This window comes from Thunnus maccoyii, chromosome 10, assembly GCF_910596095.1.
Source record: "Thunnus maccoyii chromosome 10, fThuMac1.1, whole genome shotgun sequence".
Lineage (NCBI taxonomy): Eukaryota > Metazoa > Chordata > Actinopteri > Scombriformes > Scombridae > Thunnus > Thunnus maccoyii.
Window position 1 is genome coordinate 26,069,376 of NC_056542.1, and position 22,306 is coordinate 26,091,681.

Genomic DNA, 22,306 nt, shown 5'->3' on the forward strand with positions numbered 1-22,306 from the left:
ATAAATGGATTTAGTTTCCACTGAATGCATTTTATATGTGGTGGACATGACTCTCAAATAGCATTCAGCCTGTTTAAAGACCAATAAAGGCCAATGTAATATAATTTAGGCTAAGTCTCACACACACACACACACACGCGCACACACACACATTAATTCAAGGTTGCCTGAAGTTGTTCTGTGACCTCTTACTTTGTTGTCCCCACTAGTTACAGTGACAGATGAAAGTAATCAAAAGATTTTATTACTTTGAGTTTTTCTAAGCCAGAACTCTCTCAAGCCTCAATAAATGATAACAGCCTTTTAATTTCTGGCTTTATCTGATAAAGCAATACATTAATACTTAAAACTGACCTGCTTTATCTTTTTGACAGAAAATGTGCAATGCTATATGCCTGATTCAATTCAGGGTTCCGAGACAATTTGCAAAATAGCATCCTCTGCTGAAAGACACCCCGTATAAACTGCTGCTCTGATGTGCAACAAAACAGACAAAAAACAACTGTCTGTGTGGAGCTGACAGGAGGGAGATACTCCAAATGTGATTATGCATCCCCAAATGTTGGACCTGTATATGCAACTGGTGTTTCAAACCACAGAGATTAACCTGTGTGACTCTGCTAAATCAAATAGGCTGGTACAGTGTTCTCATTATTTCCACTGATGACTTCCCACTGAACACACACAGAGGGAATTAGTGTTGCAGACTGCAGCAAACAGTCATTCAGCAGGGCCTGAACACTCAAATGCACATTAAGCTATCAACAATAGATTTTCAACACAGCTGAATTTAAAAAGTAATAAATGCATGTCTTCAATATAAAATAGCCCCATCTAGTGGAAAATATCCATTAAAAAAAATGAAATGTAAAAAAAAAAAAAAAAAAAGAAAAAAAAAGAAAAGAAAAGACAAATTAGCATTGTTTTTTGTGATTCAGTTGGACACTTTATAAAATATCTGAGATACAATAACATTTTAAAGGGGCACTGTCCTGGCTTTACACATGAAGTTCAGTTTACTTGTCATGGGGAGTACTTCTCAGCCTGTGAAATCAGTTGCATAATGACTCCTGTGGCTCTGGAGTCTGGGATAATAACCCTGATGATGTTGTCAGGAGACTACAAATTTGCAACAGAAAGCCTGCGTTACAAATGCAGTTTGGGGTTTGAAAACTGAGTGTATTTACCAGGAGGGGGAAGTCAACCAAATCTACCATTTGGTTGCATTATGGGAAATCCAGCATTTTTTGAAATTGCACCATACTTAGGACTAAAAATTGTGATATCTCAGCCTATCCTGCAGTGATTTCAACCATTCTTTTTCAAATCTGTCTCTTGCAAGCCTCCCAACTTTGTGGAAGTACAATACTAAATGGCTGGAATACCTCTTTAAGGAAAAAATGAAAGTTGTCCTCTGAAGATTTCTTGTAAACAAACACAGTTTCTGTTTACATTCAGTGTCACACATCAAAACACATTCTGTGTATCCTTGAGGTCAAATGTATCAAATGCATTTCCTTCCTCATAAAACATTTATAGAGCTGATTTTGAACCTGCATTGTTTACATCCATGTTTACTTGCTAGCAGTATTCTTTTTCACTGCTTTTGCTGCTGCATTGCTGCATTTCTTGCCATGTTACCAGCTCCTGTGCAACATCGGCAGGAGTGTGTCACCCATATGCTTGTGCATGTGCGTCCTCATGACTGTGCACAAGAACAAACAAAACATTGCTCCTTAACCCTGCTACTGCTCAAAAACTCCTTTAAGTGAAATTGGGTCATCGTACCAAAGAGAAAAGGGAATAAATAATGTAGAAGTAGACACTCAACATGTCCTATATATTCAACAATAGAACATGAGTGGAAATGTAATAATCATAGAACTACAGGATCATGAGGGCATTGAATGGTGGTAGAAAATATAGCATTTACAAAAACAATAAAAATATGTATAGTATACTGTGTATACAATGTACAAAATGTCAACAGTATGTTCTATCATATTAGAGAAGTATAACCTTTTATCTATTTGTTTTGTATCGGTTTTGTCGTCTGACCTTTGATTACAATTACACTGATCATTTTGAGGTTTCATCCAATCTAATCAAGTCCAAATAGATGGACGGCTGTTGTGATGTGTGTGTTCTCCATTCTGCTTGCTGCCATGCCTCTAGTCAGTATTGTTTCTGTCTGTTAGGAGGCAATGTGAGTTCAGAGCTGCACTTGTGGGCTCAGAAAGTCTGACAGTAGCAGAAACCAGTGAGTTATTCCGTCCTAAGACATCCTCACTTATGCCTTCTAGTCATCGCTGCTGGCAGAGATCAATGAAGCTGCGCCCGTTTCATTTTCTAACACAGTTGAGTCTAATGGGACATAAAACAATACAAAGGCTGTCAGTGGAAGAGAAAAAAGGCAAACAATGGGCAGCGTGCCTTTGACCATTCTGACATGGAAGCATCATTATCTGCAGGAATTGCCATACAACTAGCACGTTTCACTGCTGCGAGATTTTTTAAAAAAAAAAAAATCTGTCAATCTCATATCTTACAAAAAAGGCAGTAAAACTTACTGAGAAACAAATAAAGAATGTCTGACATCCAAATGTATGTAGGAGTTTTGTGGCGAGTCAGATGGACCTTGATGAATCAAACATGTAGCAGGGTCTTCAGCTATTAATTTACAATACATAGCCTTGCATTTCATAGCCTACACTGCTACACCTGATAGTATAATGAAATCACTGTATCTGTAAGATTGAAAAATAATTTGTTTTCTTCACTTTATCACTGACTGTGTTGTATACACAAGAGTATATCCAAGTCACAAAAGATTTGCTGGACTAAAGCCTTTGTCTAGTCCACTGGCATACAGAGAGTGTTGTGCTTTACATTTCAGGATTGTTCAAAATAGAAAAGGGAGGATAGAACAAGCAGTTATAGCCTCTCAACTGATAAAAAAAAAAAATCAGCACCTACAGAAACTTTGGGATAAAGATGCTAAAGGAACAGTCATACCGTTTAATCTTTACTTGCCAATCAAACACCACAACCACGAGCCCCAAGATGAAGCCAAATGTAAAACATTTCTAATCAGGTGCAGTTCAGTCTAGTTCAGTGTCATTGAGTTTAATAGCAGGTCAAGGTGGGCTAGCTGGTGATTATATGTGTGATGTGAGCATGAGGTGACAGGTGGGATGAGATTGAAGTGTATTTTCTAACAGTATTCCACTGCTACTAGACAGCAGAGTTTGACCGAAAGGAATCATTCCTTAAGATCGATCTACACCTACAGGGGTCTCCAACACATCGCTTGTGAGTTACCAGTAGCTTGCTTCCTGTTTCTGAGTGTCTCTCTGAAGGTTCAAAGAATATGTATATAAATTTGATAACACGGTCACTTGGTAAACCTGTTTAAATTTCTATCCAATCAAATTCAGACATCCTGCCACTGCTGACACAAAATAATTATTTGCCAAACAGCTGTCAATTAAACGAGTCACACTGCTGTCAAGTTTGGTTACACCTTAATATTAGGTGATGCTAGCAGGCTAGCGGCCTGCACCAGATTTGACAATGACTGCAGAAAATAGTCAGGCCAATAAAAGGCAAAAATTATACTATTTCCATGAGGAATTTTTTTCTTTCATGAATGTGAATAACAAGTGTTTGTGTCTCATTTGCAGTGCGAGTGTTTCAGTCAGTTAAAAATGTAATGTTGAGCGCCACTTCACCAAAGTCCATGGCAACTTTTCACAGGACTTTCCATCTGGTAGCAATCTAGGACAGAGAAGGTAAAGGAGCAGTCTCTGTTTACCAAACCATCAAAGAAGGTCAACACAGCAACAGAGGCTTCATTTAAAGTGGCACACATCCTAATGAAGCAAAAAAAGCACCAATGGCGGGATTGTAAAAGAGGCGATGACTGTGGTGGCCAGACCCGCTGTGTGTCTTCCTCATGACTGGGATAAGATGATTTCCAAAGGCTGCCACCCGCCAGTCCCGACTGCACAAAAGTCCCTGACTGCTCTTGCCATGACACATACCAGGTTCACCTTGTCAGAATCAGTCATTTTCTCCAACCATAACCCTTGATCACTAAAATCAGTCTCTGATGCTAATTCACCTGCTGCCCTGACTCCTGGGAGGGCGCAGTGTCTCCCTCCCTCTCCTCTCCGGCACAGCTAGCCTCTCCCGGCCCACTCTCATCTACAGGCTGGGTCTCTCCTCCTTTCTGTCTCTCCTCTCTGATGCGGCTACTTCCATCTCTAGACTCAGCTGTTTCTGTCAGAAATATACAAGTTATACAAGCTAATAACTGGACATTAGGTGGTAGCTAGTAGTGGCTGTGTTTGCCAGATGCTTACGCTAGCTAAATGGATGTCTCACCTTGCTGTTGATTAATACCCTCCTATCTTTTTTCAAATACCTGGCCCTCAGCAGTCCCTCACACTTATGCTCTCATTTTCTCTTTTTCATGTCTCTATTCTTTTCTGAGCACCTGACTTTTGATGGCCATTTTTAAATTTTCCAGTGGGGGGGGGAGGGGGCACTTTGTCAAGGAAAATTAGGATAATAAAAAATAACAAGCATTTATGCAACTCACAAATACTACATAAAGTTTTCATAAATATGTATTTTTGACAAATTATTCCAGCACATTATTTAAAGGTTGGAGGGCCCTTTTGTACCCGGGACAACTGACCTGGTGTTCTCCTGGGGTCTGCGGCCCTGGCAATGGCTGAAACGTTATTCAAGGACAATAAAAGTAACAAAGCGGACCCGGACTTTCCTAAATTTCTGAACTATCATTGTATCATTCATTCAACAGGCTAACATGTGAAGGTTATGGGATTTGATCATGTCATGACACCTGTTGTTAAGATCAACTCCATTCAAGCAAGGGCCAATCAACATAGGAGCTTCAAGCTGTTCCTGGAGGAATGTTCTGCTGAATATGGGGATATCCTTCTCCACACTGCAATCAGGTGGCTAAGCAGGGGTAAGATACTACAGTGCTTACTTTCCTTGCTGAGTGAAATCACGGCTTTCATGGAATCAAGGGAGGATACCACCCTGTTGTCTGATGCTGAGTGGCTACTTGATCTTGTGTTTCTGACGGATGTAACTGAGAAACTGAATCACTTGAACCTACAGTTACAAAGTAAAGATAAAAACCTATGTGATATGATCAGTAATGTTAAGGCTTTCAGAGCAAAACTGTCATTTTATATTCAGCAAGTGAAACACGAAACTAGCTAAAATATCAACAGCATTCACAGCATTTCTGGAACCGAATAGAGCCAGAAAACTGTAAGAATTTTCACCAAGCAGCTATGAAAATGACTGCTTTGTTGGGGTCTGCATACCTTTGTGAAGCATTTTTCCCTGACATGAATGTCATGAAATCTAAGTTCAGAACAAGACTGACAGATGAACATTTGAATGACTCCATAAGAGTGAACCTAAGTGGATACACTCCAGCATACATGTGATACAGTGATATGTGGACAGACTGAACATAAGGACAAATAAAATAAGTCATAACACTGTTTTGCTTTCTATGACATTAATATGATGTGAATTTAAGTGTGATTTTGACACATCGAAAATGTAAAGAAATGTATACAGAAAAAAACATTTACATGCTGCTGATTTTAAGATGTTTTGATACAAAATGTGAGTGTTATATTATTCAGAACTATGTGAATAAATGTTAATAATAAAACATGAGTAGCTCTTTAATTTTGTCAAATAAACTGTCAGAGGAAAAAAGGTCGGAGACCCCTGATCTACCATGTAGTGTTACTGATTGATCGGATCAGTTATCAGCATGTGTCCAGCTTAGCGCACATTAATAAAGTGTCAGTGACAGCTGCTGACTTACAGATCTCTCCATGGATAAATGATTGCTGTATTATTGCAATAACACATGTTTTCTGAAGACCATGACATAATAGGCTCAGCTCAGTGGGTTTTCCGTCACAGTGAACAATAAACCAATAGTTCACACATTAAATTTTCATCAACAGCTCTTCAGCTTGGACTTGACCCTTCAGTCTTCTGGGAAATCAGCACATCTTTAGAGGCCAAAGCACGCTCTTTGCTCAAGAACTCCTGAATTTTCCATTTTTGAATCTTAGGATTCCTGCAGCTGTTTGTGAGAAATATTTGCCATCTTTATAAGAAATATTTTGGTTCTTTTTGTTTTTTCTAAGAATCATTTAAAATGTTTCTGTTGTGTATGTGTACTTTGTCTTTATCACGCTTTTCTCTTTCACAGGCACACGTGTGCACACACTTACACACATAAAGAGCCTGACTCTGCAGAATGTTTACCTTAATGGATATGCATTTGTTGACTTGCCTGAAACCAGACTTGTATCATGATTTTTTCTCCGAGGACTGATTTTTACATTTTATTTATTGATAGATTACTTAACTATAAATCTGAAACCAAAAACAATATTTAAAAATAACATATAGACTGTAACTCGCTGTTGTAAGATTTTCAAACCTCATCTGAGATTCTGTCCTTCTTTTGGTTTGTAGATTTGGGCAACACAACTCAAGTTATGCAATAATAACTGTGCTCACTTACGGAAAAGGGAGGAGATGACATTAAATAGTAAATATCTCTCCCACTAATTTCAAAGGTCAGTGTTTGGACTGATTACAGAACATTCTTAAGCTCAAGTGTTACTGACACTTTGGTTCTTCTTTGAAAATAATCAGATGTCTTAATTTGCTTTTTAGGAGGAATTTTCACCAACAGCTGTTTACTTAAACAACATGTCCGAGGAATAATCACAAATTAGTTAAAAACATCTAATGCCTGAAATTAAATATAATAACAAATGATCTTAGTTTCGTCCAGTAAAGTCGTTTGGAACATTTAAACTATACATACTAACAGCTTCAGATTCTCCACCTCACCGACTCCACTGCTGCTGCTGCTGTCGAGCTGCTGCTAGTCAACAATGTGTACAGTTTGAAGTTGACGGTTGCCAGATCATCAGGTCGAGTATCCCCCCATATCATCTTTCATTCTTTATCATAATAGCGCACTTTTTTTTTTGCAGAAAACACACAAACCTGGCAACTCTGCAGAGATCTTACCGTTAACATTACGTGGATGATTGTGTGAGATCGGTGAAAATATTGAAAATATTGGAAGGGACAATCCAGCATCACATTGATGATTAGTCCCGAGATCTATGCCCATACGTAAGAATGAAAAACAGCATAGTCTACTTGCATGCACATAGTCAGTGAAATAACGAACACAGATAGCACAAAAACCCACCATTGATGTTTTTAAAATTTTTTTTTATGTTTTTAGAAAGCTTATTTCACCACAGGGGAAAATAAAACTAGAATAAGGCAATCATAGACTGTCAATAAGACTGCCAAGTGAGATTGTTTTGTGGTACAGAGCAATTTTGACAGTCCATGCGGAATATCATAATAGTATTTGCATCCATTCTCTGTCAAAACTAGTATGAGTAAGAAAATGACATTGGCCCCTGGCATCCAAATTGTAGGTATAGCAATGGTTTCTGAAACGTGAAGAACAAAACGCATCCAGATCTTTTTTTTTTTTTTTTGTCTCAGAATTTCTTGGGAGGTGGTATAATGGGTGCTGACGTGAATGGCACAGCCCAGCCCCTGCTACAATGAGAGGAAAAAGGTCCAGACGCAGAGAAATAGGCTACAGAGTGGATCAGCGCGCTCGGTGCGCAGACGCGTCAGGTGCGCACCAAGAGAGACTCCAAAGACGCACAGCGGCACGACTGATGAATGCTCTACAGACAACTAGATTGATTTGCAAGATTTTTTATACGAATTATTAATGTAACGTCTAAGACCAACGCGCAGGATTTGGTGAAACCTTAAGGTAGAGACACATGAGAGCAAAGATAATCCTTACATGAGCGCTAATGGAAACGCACCGGACCATAAACCCCTGCTCTAAAAACTCTGCCATGAAGCAGCAGCAGGACACAAACCTCCCATAGGTCAATTTGGCAACATTTCAAGTTCACCTTAAGGGGAAAAATAAATCATGAACTTATCAGAGTCTGCCTGGCTCTTCGAAGAGCCGTGGAACCTAAGCAGAGCGGAGGAAGAGGACCAGAAACTTTTATTCGGGATCGGCGCGGATAATTTCATCACGCTGCTGGTTTTCGGGCTCATCTTTACGCTCGGGGTGCTGGGCAACTCCATGGTGATCACTGTGCTGGCCCGGAGCAAACCAGGGAAACCACGGAGCACCACCAACATATTCATCCTCAACCTTAGCATAGCAGACCTCTCCTACCTGCTCTTCTGCATCCCCTTCCAGTCCACCATCTACATGATGCCGACGTGGGTCCTGGGCGCCTTTATTTGCAAATTCATCCACTATTTCTTCACTGTGTCCATGCTGGTCAGCATCTTCACTCTGTCTGCCATGTCCGTGGACCGATACATTGCCATCGTGCACTCCAGAAAGTCCTCATCTATCAGGGTAGCGAAGCATGCTTTGATCGGAGTGGTGGTGATTTGGATACTCTCTCTGGCCATGGCAGCGCCTATCATGTATTACCAGAACATTTTTCATGGAGGAGAGAATCATACTTTTTGCTGGGAAGTGTGGCCAGATCAAAACCAGAAGAAAGTCTATGTGGTTTGCACGTTTGTTTTTGGTTATGTGTTGCCCCTGCTGCTGATTTCCTTCTGTTATGCAAAGGTAAGAAAACCAATTCACATGGATTCATAATTATGGCAATGATTGAAGATTCCTAACTATATCTTACCCCTTTTTCTTTGCTTGCAGGTTTTAAATCACTTGCACAAAAAACTGAGAAATATGTCCAAAAAGTCAGAGGCATCAAAGAAAAAGGTATGTATTAAACCAGTCTTATGGAGGGCTGGGGTGGCTGGTGTGCATAGATAACAGCCTTGTGTGCAAACTTGGCTGACTTAATCAGTTACAAAAACTGAATAAATATACCAGATAGAGAGATTGAGTGACTTGTTACCTGTTGAATTATTGCTGAATTGCATTAATTTGAAGGAATTCTGGCTGTGACATGAAACAAAGTGAGGGGCCAGGTTTTCTGTAGTTAAAATAATTCTTAAATCACTGAAAATACTACCGTGCTATAAATTTCCACTTAAACTTGACCTCCTGCACTCTTGGATTGAGTAATATACCATTACCTGCCATCATGATGATAATTATAAAGATTAATGATGTCAACCTTTACAAAGCTTTTAAGAAAAAGCCTGCACAGCTTGTGTCTAAATTGCACCTTTATGGAAATATTCTCTATCTATCCAGATCAGTGCATTTCACGGTTCACTAAGCTGCAGCCTTCTCTTCTGCTGACACAGGGTATGATTCGACGCAGAAGTCAGTGTTCTTGGCCTTTAGGAAGATATATATCAGAGCAACACTGACCCAAAGTCCCACACACATTATTCAACGCGGCTACAAGGCTGTGTGTTTTGTTATTTCCTTTAATTCAACAGCCAGTCAGAGGGAACTATTTCCATCGTCTCTGTTTGTTTTTTTCCCTTAGAGACAAAATAATTATTTTTTATGCTATAGTGCTTATTGTTAACTGCCACACTCGAGAAAAGTGGCCAAAAGGCACTGTGCAATCAAACTGCCATCTAGTCTTCATTATTCAGGTCATTTAGCTTCCCAGAGTGCCAGTTATCTGCTGTCACCTGCTGGATTGCTGTTCTGTCTCTCTGTCTGTCCATTGTTCTTCACAGCTGGTCAGTTTAGCAGTACATCTGACAACTGCCGTGTGCTATACTATGATAACAGGAGTACAGATTATGGTCAGCTGGGAGGGGAGGGGCTGATGTGTACCTCCCTGCATACATGCTTTATTACATGAGGCTTAAAACAACAGTGGAAGGTCAAACAGGAATCTCAGATATTCTGATGATTTACTGTGTTGTGATCACTGTGCAGATCAGTTTAACTAATGCACAGGGGGAATGTTAAACTGACAGCTTTGTGATAAACAGTTAGCAAACAGTGGATTAAACTCAGACACATAAATTACCCCATTAGCTACTGTTAAACTATAACCTACAGTACTGTGGAAAAGTTTTAGGCACCTTAGATGTTTAGATTCTTATCCATTTTGCAATATCATCAGAGAGGTGTCTGATCGATCCCAAATTTATTAATGACATGACAATTTCCCAAGCACACAGCTAGAGTCATAAATAACTATTTTCAGCAACAAGAGGAATGATGAGTCCTGCAACAGATGGTATGGTAAAGCCCCCACAGAGCCTTGATCTCAACATCATGGAGTCGATTACATAAAGAAGCACCTGAGATAGCCTAAATAATAAATCCACAGAAGAACATTCTTTTTCCATGGTGCTTACAACAACCTGCCTGCAAGTTACCATGAAAAACTGAGTGTACGGAGGAGAACTGCTGCTGTTTTAAAGGCAAAGCTGCTCACAGCAAATGTTGATGTCATTTAGGTTTCTGCTGTTTACTCAACTTTGTAAGTTAATTGATAAATTAAAACAATTTATAGCAATATTTTTGTAAGCATTCTCACTTTACTTTTAGTGCCTTAAACGTTTGCACAATACTATATGTCAGAAGAGACAGTCTGCACATAAATATTCAGCAATGAAAAACATACAAACTTTGTAATCCTGATAAAAAAAAAGTAATATCACATGAAACTGCATTAAAACTGCACAAACATGCACATTTACTTTTTGGCTGGACCAGCTACAGACCAGCCGTATAACCCTAAAATGTCTGTCTGTCACTGACTGAGTGATAAAGTTACATTATTGGTTGGCTAGTCCAGTGTTGGAGTTTCCCCATTGACCACTGCACTTTCAAAATGAATTGGTGCTAACGGTTTCAATTATGTCCTCAGGGGGTGTTTACAGCAGAGCCCCGAGCGCAGATCACTAGTCCCGAAATAAGTTTTAAAAACACACATTTACCAGCCTAAGTGTCTCACATGGAGGCTCTGACACTGACAGGAGCACCCTGCATGGTGGCTATGAGCTAGTTAGCATGGCCATGCCGTTCTGTGTGTAGCCCATAGACTGTATAAGAATAAGGTGTAGCTGCAGTGTTTCACAGCACTGTGCTGGGCAGGTGACAGGTGTGTCTACTGTGTTTTTGTACTCTGAAAGATGTCATGGCGCAAGTATAAAGTCACACAGCTGATGGACTGTTAGCCTAGCATGCTAACATATGGATGATGTTTACAGACATCTGCAGATAGAAACAGGGGAGTTAACAGATAATTAGAATAGTTATAATTAAAAATTAAAATGAACTTTATTTCTCTTTTAAATCAAACATCAAGTGGAAAGTATTGTTCTTGCAACTACATTTATAACCTTTTTTTGTGACTCAAATGTAGCTTAACCATGTCATGTGATATGTTACTTCAGTACACTTTAACAACAAATATTACTGGGACCACTTCAGAAAATTGCAGAACATTTAATATCCATGAATTCACATTATAGACACTATCATTGACTATCCTTGTAACAAAGTGGCCACAATTTTGCACATTGACCATACACTGTCCAGCCGTGTGCTAGGTTTTGACCTAGTCTTGTTTATGAATATCCATGTATGGAGCTGTGCCAGAATTAGAGTTCGCTTTGCAGTATGTCTGTTTTGTTGAGGGTGTGTATTGTTTATGTCTTGTCAAGATTAATGTATAGCAAGGCACTTTACATGTATAATCACTGGACAATGAATAATGCATGTACATTAGGAAACCATTAGTAGATCAGCTACTTTATTATTTTTTATCATTTGTATTACTTCTTCGTCCTTGTAGCTGAGATTAGGGCTGCCAACGTTTGACTTCAGCTAGGAGTGATATTTATTCCCATGGGGTGGGGCTGGGAGGTCAGGGTTGTGTGTGTATTTCAGTTGTGCTTATTTTTGTTCATAATAAAATGAGCATTATTCATGGTAAATTGACCCACTCGACCTCTCTCTGGCCTTGTTTAGTGCTGCAATGCTGCAATAACTTTACTAACCTTGCTCTACGTGGGCCAGCTCTACAACGACAGATCCTGAGTAACACCTGACGAATTCATAAAATTAGACAAATGTCAATGTTGTTGGTGTATATTCTCATTCACGCCTGTATTAATTTGTCTGTGCGTTGAAGTAGCAGCTGAAGCCCGAGCAATCGGCCTGTTGTATTTTAAAACAAAATTTCTGCATTTCTACGTTACCTACCCTCTTGGATTAAGTCAAGAAACGGACACGTGCACGAGTCTAGATTGGTTAGATTGAGGGTGCTATGAAAACCAAGAATGCGTCAAGAACAGTGTCAGGAATGGATCAGGACAGGAAATGATTATTAAAAGAATGGCTATTTCATATTTCAATTTGTATTTATAAAAATATTCCATAGCCTAAAATAGTAGTTGGTTGGTTAACAAGAAAGTTTCAGGGCGATAGAGACTCAGAACATCCCCATAAGCCTAGTAACTCACTCTCACTAATGTCTGCATGTGCTGTGCTGCTCTGTCTTGTCTGTCTGTGTGCTGTCAGTGTCCTCTTTTTCGTGCCCCAACTTTATCAGTCATGAATTTGTTTTTCACTGCGTGAGAAAATGGACATGTGGCATGAGAGCATGTGAAAAGTGTCAAATTTGTGAGGCTCACGGTCAATGCATTAGAGTTGGCAATTCTGTGAGATGCTGTAAAAAGCCAACCTGGGTGTTCTGCTGCAGAGATTAACTTTTAACTCAGCACACCATAACTGTCTCACTTTGATTTGATTGCTGGTCTGATGATGCAACAATGTCACCTAGCTGTCACCAATTTGGCCACAATGATTAGTGTGATGTTATTATGTGTGCATAATATGGATTATAGTCCTCATAATCCATTTTTCACTGACCAAGGTTCATACTTAAAGGAGTTTGATGTCTAAGGAAATAGCCTTTTTTGCTTTTTTGGCTGAGAGTTCTGTAGATGAGAAGATCGATATCCTTCATGTCTGTCTGTTCAATATGAAGCTACCATCAGCAGTGGTTAGCTTGGTTCAGCATTAAGATTGGAAATGGGGAGATACAGGCAGCCTAAACTAGGTTATCTGAAAGAAAAATCATGATTGTGCTGAATCAAATCAAAATAGTATTGTTATCAATTAATTATAAGTTGTTGTCATGTTTGCAAGCTCTTTTTATTTGCTGTCTCAAAATATTAGCAGATATGTCACACGAGGGGTGCTTTCCAGAATAGATGAAACTCAAAGGAGACAAATAAATAAATGGCAGTGGGCCACACATGGCCTTGGTGGAAAGCAAGGGAATTTGTTCAAATAAGTGTTTAATCGATAATTTGTGTGTTATATTTGGGTCTCAGCAGCTCACCACCAGGCCTGTGAAATACAACGACAGATGGGAAGAGCAAGGTTACTCCCACTGGTGTTGTGAAATACATCTACTGTTGACAAACTTCCTATCACCCCCAGGCACCAAAAGTTTGCCTCCAAAAGTCAAATGAGGCAATCTCAAAAGCCAAATTCATTTCAAATAAATCTCTTTCCCTCTCAGGTTTAATGTCCTGTTCAGATAAAGGAAATATGAAGTATCATTGATTTTTGGTTGTAAAAATTCTTGTGTCAAAGCCTTATTTACCATGGCTCCTGGTTAATGCCCTTGGGGATACAGAGCGTTTGAGTTCATTTTACTTGGCAAGCAATAATGTTTTTAAATGGACAGAGAAGTTAAAAAGCCAGAAATGATATGAGTCAGTCAGGCATCCAGACGGAGCACACAGATGATTATGGATAATTATGAAAATGAACATTAGTCTTGAAATTGTTTTACAGAATCTGTAAAAAGAATGGGGACAGCTAATGCTTCAGAGATCAAACTGCTTATTTCTGACAGAGATGCCCATTTGAGTGTCAGTAATTGAGTGTTACGATCCTACCTGACAGAATCAAAGGAATGCACCAGTGATTTACTACTGTACTTCCTTAAAGACTTTATGAAAGCCCAGTGATGACATCACCAGGTTTACACTCTTAAGCTGGATTCATACTTGACACAAGGGGTTAACAGGAGCCCTGCTACAGATACCTATAGTGTAAATATTGATTTATGGTGGTGATAGGCGAAAGGCAGGGTACACCAGGACTGACACATAGAGACAGACAACCATTCACACTCACATCCACACCTATGGCAATTTAGAGTCACAGCCTGGGGGAGGAAGGAAGCCTGAGCACCCAGAGGAAACCCATGCAGGCACGGGGAGAACATGCAAACTAAACACAGAAAGGCCTCAGGTACTAGGCTCTAGGTTCTTAGGTTCTAACCTAGTACCTTCTTGCTGTGAGGCAACAGTGCTAACCACTGTACCACCATACTGCCCTGTTAGAATCATCTACCAAGGGAAATGAATACCCAGGCTTCTCATGTTCCATGTAAACATCATATCTTGAATATGATCAAAACCAGGATAAGACTCAAAACTTGGATACTTATGAGCATGTAAACACACTTAATGTGCCTGATACGATATAATATGATTGCTGATTATTATTGCAAAACACTTTCATCCACTTTGATTCTGACATACTGACTCCTGATGATTATCACTGACATTTTACATGGCTGAAATATTTTCAACACAGCTTTACATGTCTACATGTGCAGTAGCTAGTTATTTAAGAAAATAGCAAATACCAAACAATGAAATGAGTCCTGAATTGCAGAGCAATTTTGCATGTTAATGCTTTTTATGGTGTTTTCTTTTTCCTCTGAGGAGAAAAGCTTGCCTTAGGTCCTGATATCCAACTTTGACTTTGATCACTTGAACACATTACTGAACTGTGACAGTTTAAAATGTTAACTAAGGAGATGGAGCATTGTAAGGTTAATATTTCAATATCAAAAATAAATCTTGACAGCTGTTAATCAATTATTCAAAGCATTTGAACAACAGTGAACAAATAACAGCTTTTTGACAAGTGAAGCAGCAGAAGAGGCAGAAAGACAAGAATTTGTATTAGTTTTCTCTGTCTGTGGCAATGCTGCTGTTTATATTAGCCTAACTGATGGCTTCCAGGGGTATGAGGTGAAGATATGAATGTGTTATGAAGGCTGTGCAAACAAAGCACTGCTACCAACATACTGCTCTACTAAAACTGTGGGAACCTCTCTCTGGCTTCTGTGTGTATGTGTGTGTGTCAGGGTTTGGCTGTAATCTCAGGCCAATATTGACCTTTCATTTCAAAGTGGATATAATCCAGTCAGTGACATTTATCTCAAATACGATCGATAGGATGCAGTTTCATTACACATTTATTGTAACACTAATCAATATAACACTCGACCGTGGGAAGCTCTAAAATTGAAATGATGATCATAAAACATTTCATCAGACTGTGCAAACATTTGCACCGACATGTCATTATTATTATAGTACTGCTGTTCAGAGTAAAGGTTAGGCTACAACCAAACCTGTGATTAATTTATTTCAGTTCGATACAGAGTTGAAAAGTTTACTCCTTGTATTTAGTTTAATAGAAATCAGATTATAACCTTGTTACCTTGCCCATGGTCTTTCATATATTGACTTTTTTCTGATGTTCATGCTACACATGTATTAAAGGTGCAGTGTGTAGAATTTAGTGCCATCTAGCGGAATAGACTTGACAGAAATGGAATATAATTTTCATAAGTATGTTTTCGTTAGTGTATAATTGCCTGAAAATAAGAATTGTGTTTTTGTTACTTTGGAATGAGCCCTTTATGTCTACATAAGGAGCGGGTCCTCTTCCATGGAGGCCGCCATGTTGCACTGCCATGTTTTTATAGTAGCCCAGAAGGGACAAACCAAACACTGGCTCTAGAGAGGGCCTTTCATGTTTTTTCATGACAGTTAGGGCCTTTTCATGATTGTTAGTATCTCTCATTCTTCGACTTGACTTTTTGAGCCTACACTTTTTGGGCATGGTTTTCCACATGGACATGAATACAGTTCTGAAAGAGAGAATTAATCTCTATTTTAGTCAAAGAAGTGATCAGAAATGTAGTTCTCCATGAAAATCCTATAGTTTTGGAGTGCAGTAATTCTCAATTCAGGGAAATGTGTAAAAAACACACAAGACATTTTTTTCTGCCTGGTATAATAGTGCAGACATAAATTATTGCATCTCAGAGTATTTCACTCAATATAATTGTGACGTGAACAAGCAGATAGCAGAATTGATATGGAACAATGTTTAACACTGTGAAAAAAATGTTTTATCTAGAGACTGTCCTCCATATGTGTTGTTCTTGAGGGCATGGACCAACAACATATGTTATCATTTAATTTGGAGGACTTTATCCATGGGGAATTTAGTGGGAAATATTAGGAACATGTACAGTACTGGACATGTTTTGGCATGTTTAATCTAACATTTGTAACTTTCCTTGAACAAAACGAAATATAAAGCAGCATTTCTAAATAATCTCAGGCTCCTCTCCTCTGCATTTTTATTTTCTGCAATGTGAACTAATTAGCTCTGGAATAAATCCACTTGCTACCTAGAAATGCAGTGGAGCAGCTTTGCAGATCAGGCAGCATGTAATTAGTTTTTTATAATGACACTTCCCAGCTGTAGCCTTTGCTTTACTGATAGTCTTGCCTGAAGTAATAACATCCACCACCACTTTCCTCTTAGACATGACCTAAAATTGGTTTGCCATACTTTCCACATTAAGTTATCACATTTTATTTGAAACAAATTGATACTTTTCAGTACATCATGTTAAAGTGTAACTTATTTTGCTTGTCTGGTAAACTATATGATCAACTGGTGGCCACTTGCTACTCTTTTTTACCACAACATTGCCAGGCATATCTTTGTGTTATAACTGTACATATTGTGCAAATTTTCTCTATGGATATTAGTGACACATGAGCCACCAGTTCCTTAGTAAGTGTTAAATGAATACATGTTTGCAGGCCTATTATCTATCTTCACTGCATGTATTTAGAACTATGAGTAAGTGAATCCTTGAGTCTTGATTCTTTTCTGTTCTCAGAAAAGCCTTAATCAATCAATGGAATCAGGTACCAGCTGCAAGACAGCATGTGTGATGTTCATGCTTATAGCAGTGGAACAAGTGCAGCGAGGTCTTCTGCCATTTTCCAGGCACTCTTACCATTTATTCCACAAGGTTGTAGTTTTTTTTTCACATTCTTGTCATTATCATTAGTATAAAAGCTCAAGGCCTAACAAGCCTCAGGATTTAAAGAATGATAGTCTTACAGAGTCTCTGTTAGCTTAATGTTCAGCTCTGTAGACGTATTGGAATTAGATGTATAGATGAGACAAATCTTCCCATATTCTCACTTCAACCACCCACATTATGTACATACTGTATGAGTGAATCAGTAGTATGTATGATCGTTTGCATCATGACCTTCTGATTAGAGGGTCATATAACCTAACATAAATTTACATAATTGCAGCTGTATTTGCTGAGTGAAATGTCAATAGGATACTTTACATTACTGGTCAGTGTAATGCAATACAATTAAAGATTTTATGAGGTCCTAAATGGGTATGAAATTGCATACAAATGGGTCTACAGTTTTTATTGGTTTAAGAAGGAACTGCAATACAGCTAATGTTTATGCCATCAATTTAAAGCTGCACTAATCAATATTTTAAATATTGACAATAGATCAAATGACTATGTGAAATGTGAAGGGGGTTGCTCATAGTAACAAACCCATAGAAAATTATTACCAAGTCTGTAGTTTCCTTCGGCCCTAAGGTGTGTTTTTGCATCTATTAGCTTATTGTTTTGGTTTTTCCAGCCCACAACTCTCTTATTATCAACTTCAATTTCAGCTGAGACAAAAACAGAAAACATCTGTTTTCAGTGGAAAAACTATGATAAATCTACACTACCTGACTAGCACCAAACAGCCAGCAGACAAAGTTAGCCACTAGCTGGTAAGAAGTGGAGTATTAAGAGCTTGCTATGTTTCTCGGAAGTTGGTGGAAACCAAAACAGAGCTAAAAGTACAGTGAATAGTAGACTTGCATTTGTAAGGAAAATATTTTGGAAAATATTTTGGAAGTCTGGCCTGTTGCCCAACTTTGCTGCAAAATAATGACAAAATGACACAGGAATCATTCATGTAGTTATCCCTGTTAGATTGTTGGCTGCAAGCTAACACTTTAGCATACACCAGGCTCTATAATACCTAAATACCATTAACTCAGTGTAGTTTAAGTACTATACCGAAGTTTGTGTAAAGGTTATCAAAGACCAAAGGATTGTCTTATCATTTTAATGTGCAGAAACATGTAAAGATAATCATTACTTCTCTCCTTTGCTAATGTGTGCATGTTCCTGAGAGAAGGAATGTGCCTTAGGAGGCCCACACTCCTCTCTTTCCATCCTGGCTTAGGCCCAAATAAGGTACCATTCTGTGTCTTGGAATAAACAAGACATGTTGAAAGGTCAAAGGCCACATATGGCTTGAGGCTCTTCCTTGATTTGTGTCTTTAGGTGATGTGGCTCCTAGTTAACATACATGTGCATGTAAATGTATCTCATTGCTGTTTGCCATTGAATGTAATTCATAAGTTGATATGAATTGACCAAACGATGATCATTTCTTTGTCTCTAAAGACTATAAAAAGGTCAGTTTGGCTTTGTATAGTGAGACAGAGGAATGATTCGCTTTGTGTGAGTTCTGTCTCCTTATTGATCAATAATAATTTCATTAATCTTCAGATCAACCAGTGTCTATGCTTTTATTTCTGTGTTTGTGTCCAGTGTTTTAGCAGTAATTCCACAACATTTGTGTAGGTATATCAGGTGAATAAATGTGTATTTTTCTGCTGCTGAGTTTTGAAAATAATACAAAAAAATCATTAACTTTATATAATGTATAGGTTAATGTGTACTCCATCAACAGAGTGTATGGCAACGTTTAGTAGCACCCTAGAATAGTACTACAGAATAATAACAGAGCAGCAGCAGGAAGTTCTCCATGTCACCAACCTCTCAAAACATATTTTATTCTTTTATCCTGAATAAGACTTAAACAGTCCTTAATACAGCATGTAAATGTCATCACTGTTGTCCCTGAGGGCACTGACTTAATATCTTCCCTACCCCTTTCTGTTCCTCTTTTGTGGATCCCAGACGGCTCAGACGGTGCTGGTGGTGGTGGTGGTGTTCTGCCTGTCTTGGCTCCCTCATCACGTCGTTCACCTCTGGGTGGAGTTCGGGACCTTCCCACTGAACCAGGCCTCCTTTGTGTTACGGGTGGCTGCCCATTGCCTGGCGTATAGCAACTCGTCTGTCAACCCGGTCATCTACGCCTTCCTGTCAGAGAACTTCAGAAAGGCTTACAAGCAAGTGTTCAAATGCCAGATCGGTTCCAGTGACTCGCCGCTCAACGACATCAAGGAGATCCGCAGCAAGGTGGACACTCCACCCTCAACTAACTGCACCAATGTTTGACTGAAAAGGTGTGGATTGTGACATGAAAATGAATTATGACAAATGTCACATTGCAACATCACAAACATTGTCACTTATTGTAAGGACATAGTGACAACAATCAGACATGAGTGGGTGTTGATTTTTGTGATGTGGGTGTTGCTTGGATATTGCTACAGCTATACTTTTTCCACATAAGCGCTGTTCATTATACCTGGACTAGCTGAGATAAAGCCACTGTGGCTGCAAGACATGATTACTCTCTGTTCGATCAGTCTATGTTTTCTACATCTCTTTGTTCAAAACTGGGGAATTTGAAACTCAGGTAAATGACATTCGCTCTAAAGTAAAAGTCATTTGATTGTAGACAAAATACATTGATATATTTATAAGTTAATACATTTAAAATATGAAAGGTAGTGTTAGTATTAAAAATCTTAATTGGCAGACTTTTTATGTTGGGTCACAACATCTGCATTAACACAACACCTGGTTGTTTGAATGTGTCTTTTCGGTCTGAAGAACAGTGATGGGAAGTAGGCTAATGCATTATTTTATAGTTTGTTACAGAATGTTTTCTAGGAACAATTAGTGTAAGTGACCCCAATTTCAAATCTAGGAATTACGTTAGAGTTAGTACACTAATCTCTGTAAAGCTCTGGCTATCCTCTGTGGAAAGAGAAGAAATGTGGCTCCTGGTTTCTCTAAAAATGTCAAAAGAGAAATATAATAAAGTCAGCACCTCCAAAGAGTGAGCTGGCAGCTTGTTAAACTACAATAACTCAGTTTCTACTTCTACACATGTTAAATACAGAGGATTTGGAGTTGGTTTTGGAGTTTGGAGTTGTTAGAGAGCCAGTCAGAGCTGTGCCGCTGAGCAATGAAAATAATGTATGAGTGATGGACTACATTTTTCAAGTAACTTGCCGCTTTGCCACTGTAGATAAGAAAAAAAAAACATTGCTATTGCACTCAAGCTTGTATTTTAAGTACATTTGGTTGTAAATATTATGGACGCTGAAGCTGGTATTCACATACTGCCTGTGAAAGCCTCCCTCTATATGTGGCTGTTATGCTATATTAACAGTTTTCAGATTGTGCTGTGCTGTATGACTGAGCCAGGCAGTTAGATATGTAAAGCTCGTTAAGATGATTGTTTTGTACCCTTTCTGGTAGCCATTTTTCTACCCATGAAAACAGTCTTATAGGAGATCCTGTGGAATATGTTGTATGCCATATGTATGTAATGTGCCAAGCCTACACACAGCAGCTTTACCTCAGTAAAACAAAATCATTAAAACAAAACAATATGAGACCATTAAGTTGGACCTACAGTATTGTATGTACATCTTTGGAAAATGTGGACTTTTTGCAGGAACATGTTGCATCTCTTAACTCACTTTTTGCTTGAAAAGGATTCCAAGTGAAGTTAGGAGGGGATTTTCAGCAGAATAGGCAACTGTGTGCCAGGGAGGAAAGGGAGTCTGCTGCAGGGTTTGTACTGCAGCAGTTGATATGACTGATTAACACTAACTTAAAACAGAGAGGTAGAATTAATCAGTTTAATCAGCAGACTCATCCCCCCTGTCAGCGAGGACTTCAGATGTAAGAGCCAAGGATTATTCCCAGAGAGCAGAAGCGGTGCAGTTGATGACTTTACTCACTATATGCTGACTGTACAGATGGTGATGCTCATTCATGCCACACAGGACTCGTGGAATGTTTTTAAATGGGACTTTTTCATGGAATCTCAATCCGGGAAATGTGAGGGACGTGGCTAATTACTGGTGGGATTATGGCTGACACACACTGCCTGGCAATGTGAATGAATGGAATTTCTCTGGCAAATGATACAGATGTGGAACACAAACAGTGTTGTTTCCTTCAAAATACCCATGTAAAGAGCACATGAACAAAAAAATATTTTTTTCAGCAGGAAATGCATTGTTTAATTTTCTAACACTTTAGATTACAGCCCACAATTACATTAGCATATTTGGGGTATCAATAAAAAATGTAACAGCGTATCTATACTTCATATATGTAAGCACACGGGGATGACAAGAGGATGGGATTGAGGAGGTTACAGCTTTGTTTCTGAGAGGCAGTTAGAAATAAATTACAATGTACATGTCTTTAATTACTATTTAAAAAATATGAAGTATAACATTATTACTGAGAAACAAGGCAGGGAAAATATGAATCAAAGCGTAACAGTGTTGATATTGCTATGAAATTGCTGCTTGTACAGATTTTCAGCTTCATGTGTTTTACTGAGGTTGTCTGGATGTGTCTTTTCAGCCTTCTTCTCGTATTACTTCAGCAGTGCCATTGAAGTCAAATAATTTACCAGATATATTGGGGTGGGTGGGGTGGGGGGATGAATCTCTGTGCTTGAAATGCAACATGTGAAGAACTGTTAAGGCTCTATATCTGGATGTTATTTTGAAATATATCCAGGCTTTTGATTGTGTCTTTATGCAGTGCTACTTATATTATATAATTATATTAAACTCTGTGTCATTTCCTTGAAGAAATCTCTTTATTCCATAAATTATACCTGCTTTGCATTTTTTTAAATTCTTATGTGTTTTCTCAGGAATGAAAATCTCCCCAAAAAAATTGTTTTCACATCTCACTGAGGCCTTCACTTCTATAAAAGGAGCTTTTTCTTCAGCCTTACTGATACAAAACAACCCTCACCTCCCTCACTGACACAATGGGTTGTGGCCAACAGAAAGAAAATAACAGTGGAGGTTCCCACCAGTTGGATTCCCCTGAGAGTTTGGTTTTAGTTGATTACACACCAGTGGAGT

General features: G+C 38.7%; 2 protein-coding genes across 2 annotated transcripts in view; one reads left to right on the forward strand and one right to left on the reverse strand.

The window, feature by feature from the left end:
• LOC121905341 (myelin basic protein-like) overlaps window positions 1-8,368 on the reverse strand; it is a 67,720-nt gene extending 59,352 nt beyond the window's left edge. The window contains exon 1 of the mRNA XM_042423534.1: window positions 8,318-8,368. The gene's annotated coding sequence lies outside the window, so the exon portion shown is untranslated. The remainder of the gene's footprint in view (window positions 1-8,317) is intronic.
• Window positions 7,719-21,848, forward strand: LOC121905340 (galanin receptor type 1-like). The gene is made up of 3 exons (XM_042423533.1): window positions 7,719-8,728; window positions 8,816-8,881; window positions 19,191-21,848. The coding sequence occupies exons 1-3, from the start codon at window positions 8,063-8,065 to the stop codon at window positions 19,509-19,511; spliced, it is 1,053 nt and encodes a 350-aa protein (XP_042279467.1). The 5' UTR covers window positions 7,719-8,062; the 3' UTR covers window positions 19,512-21,848.
• Window positions 21,849-22,306: the final 458 nt, after the last annotated feature.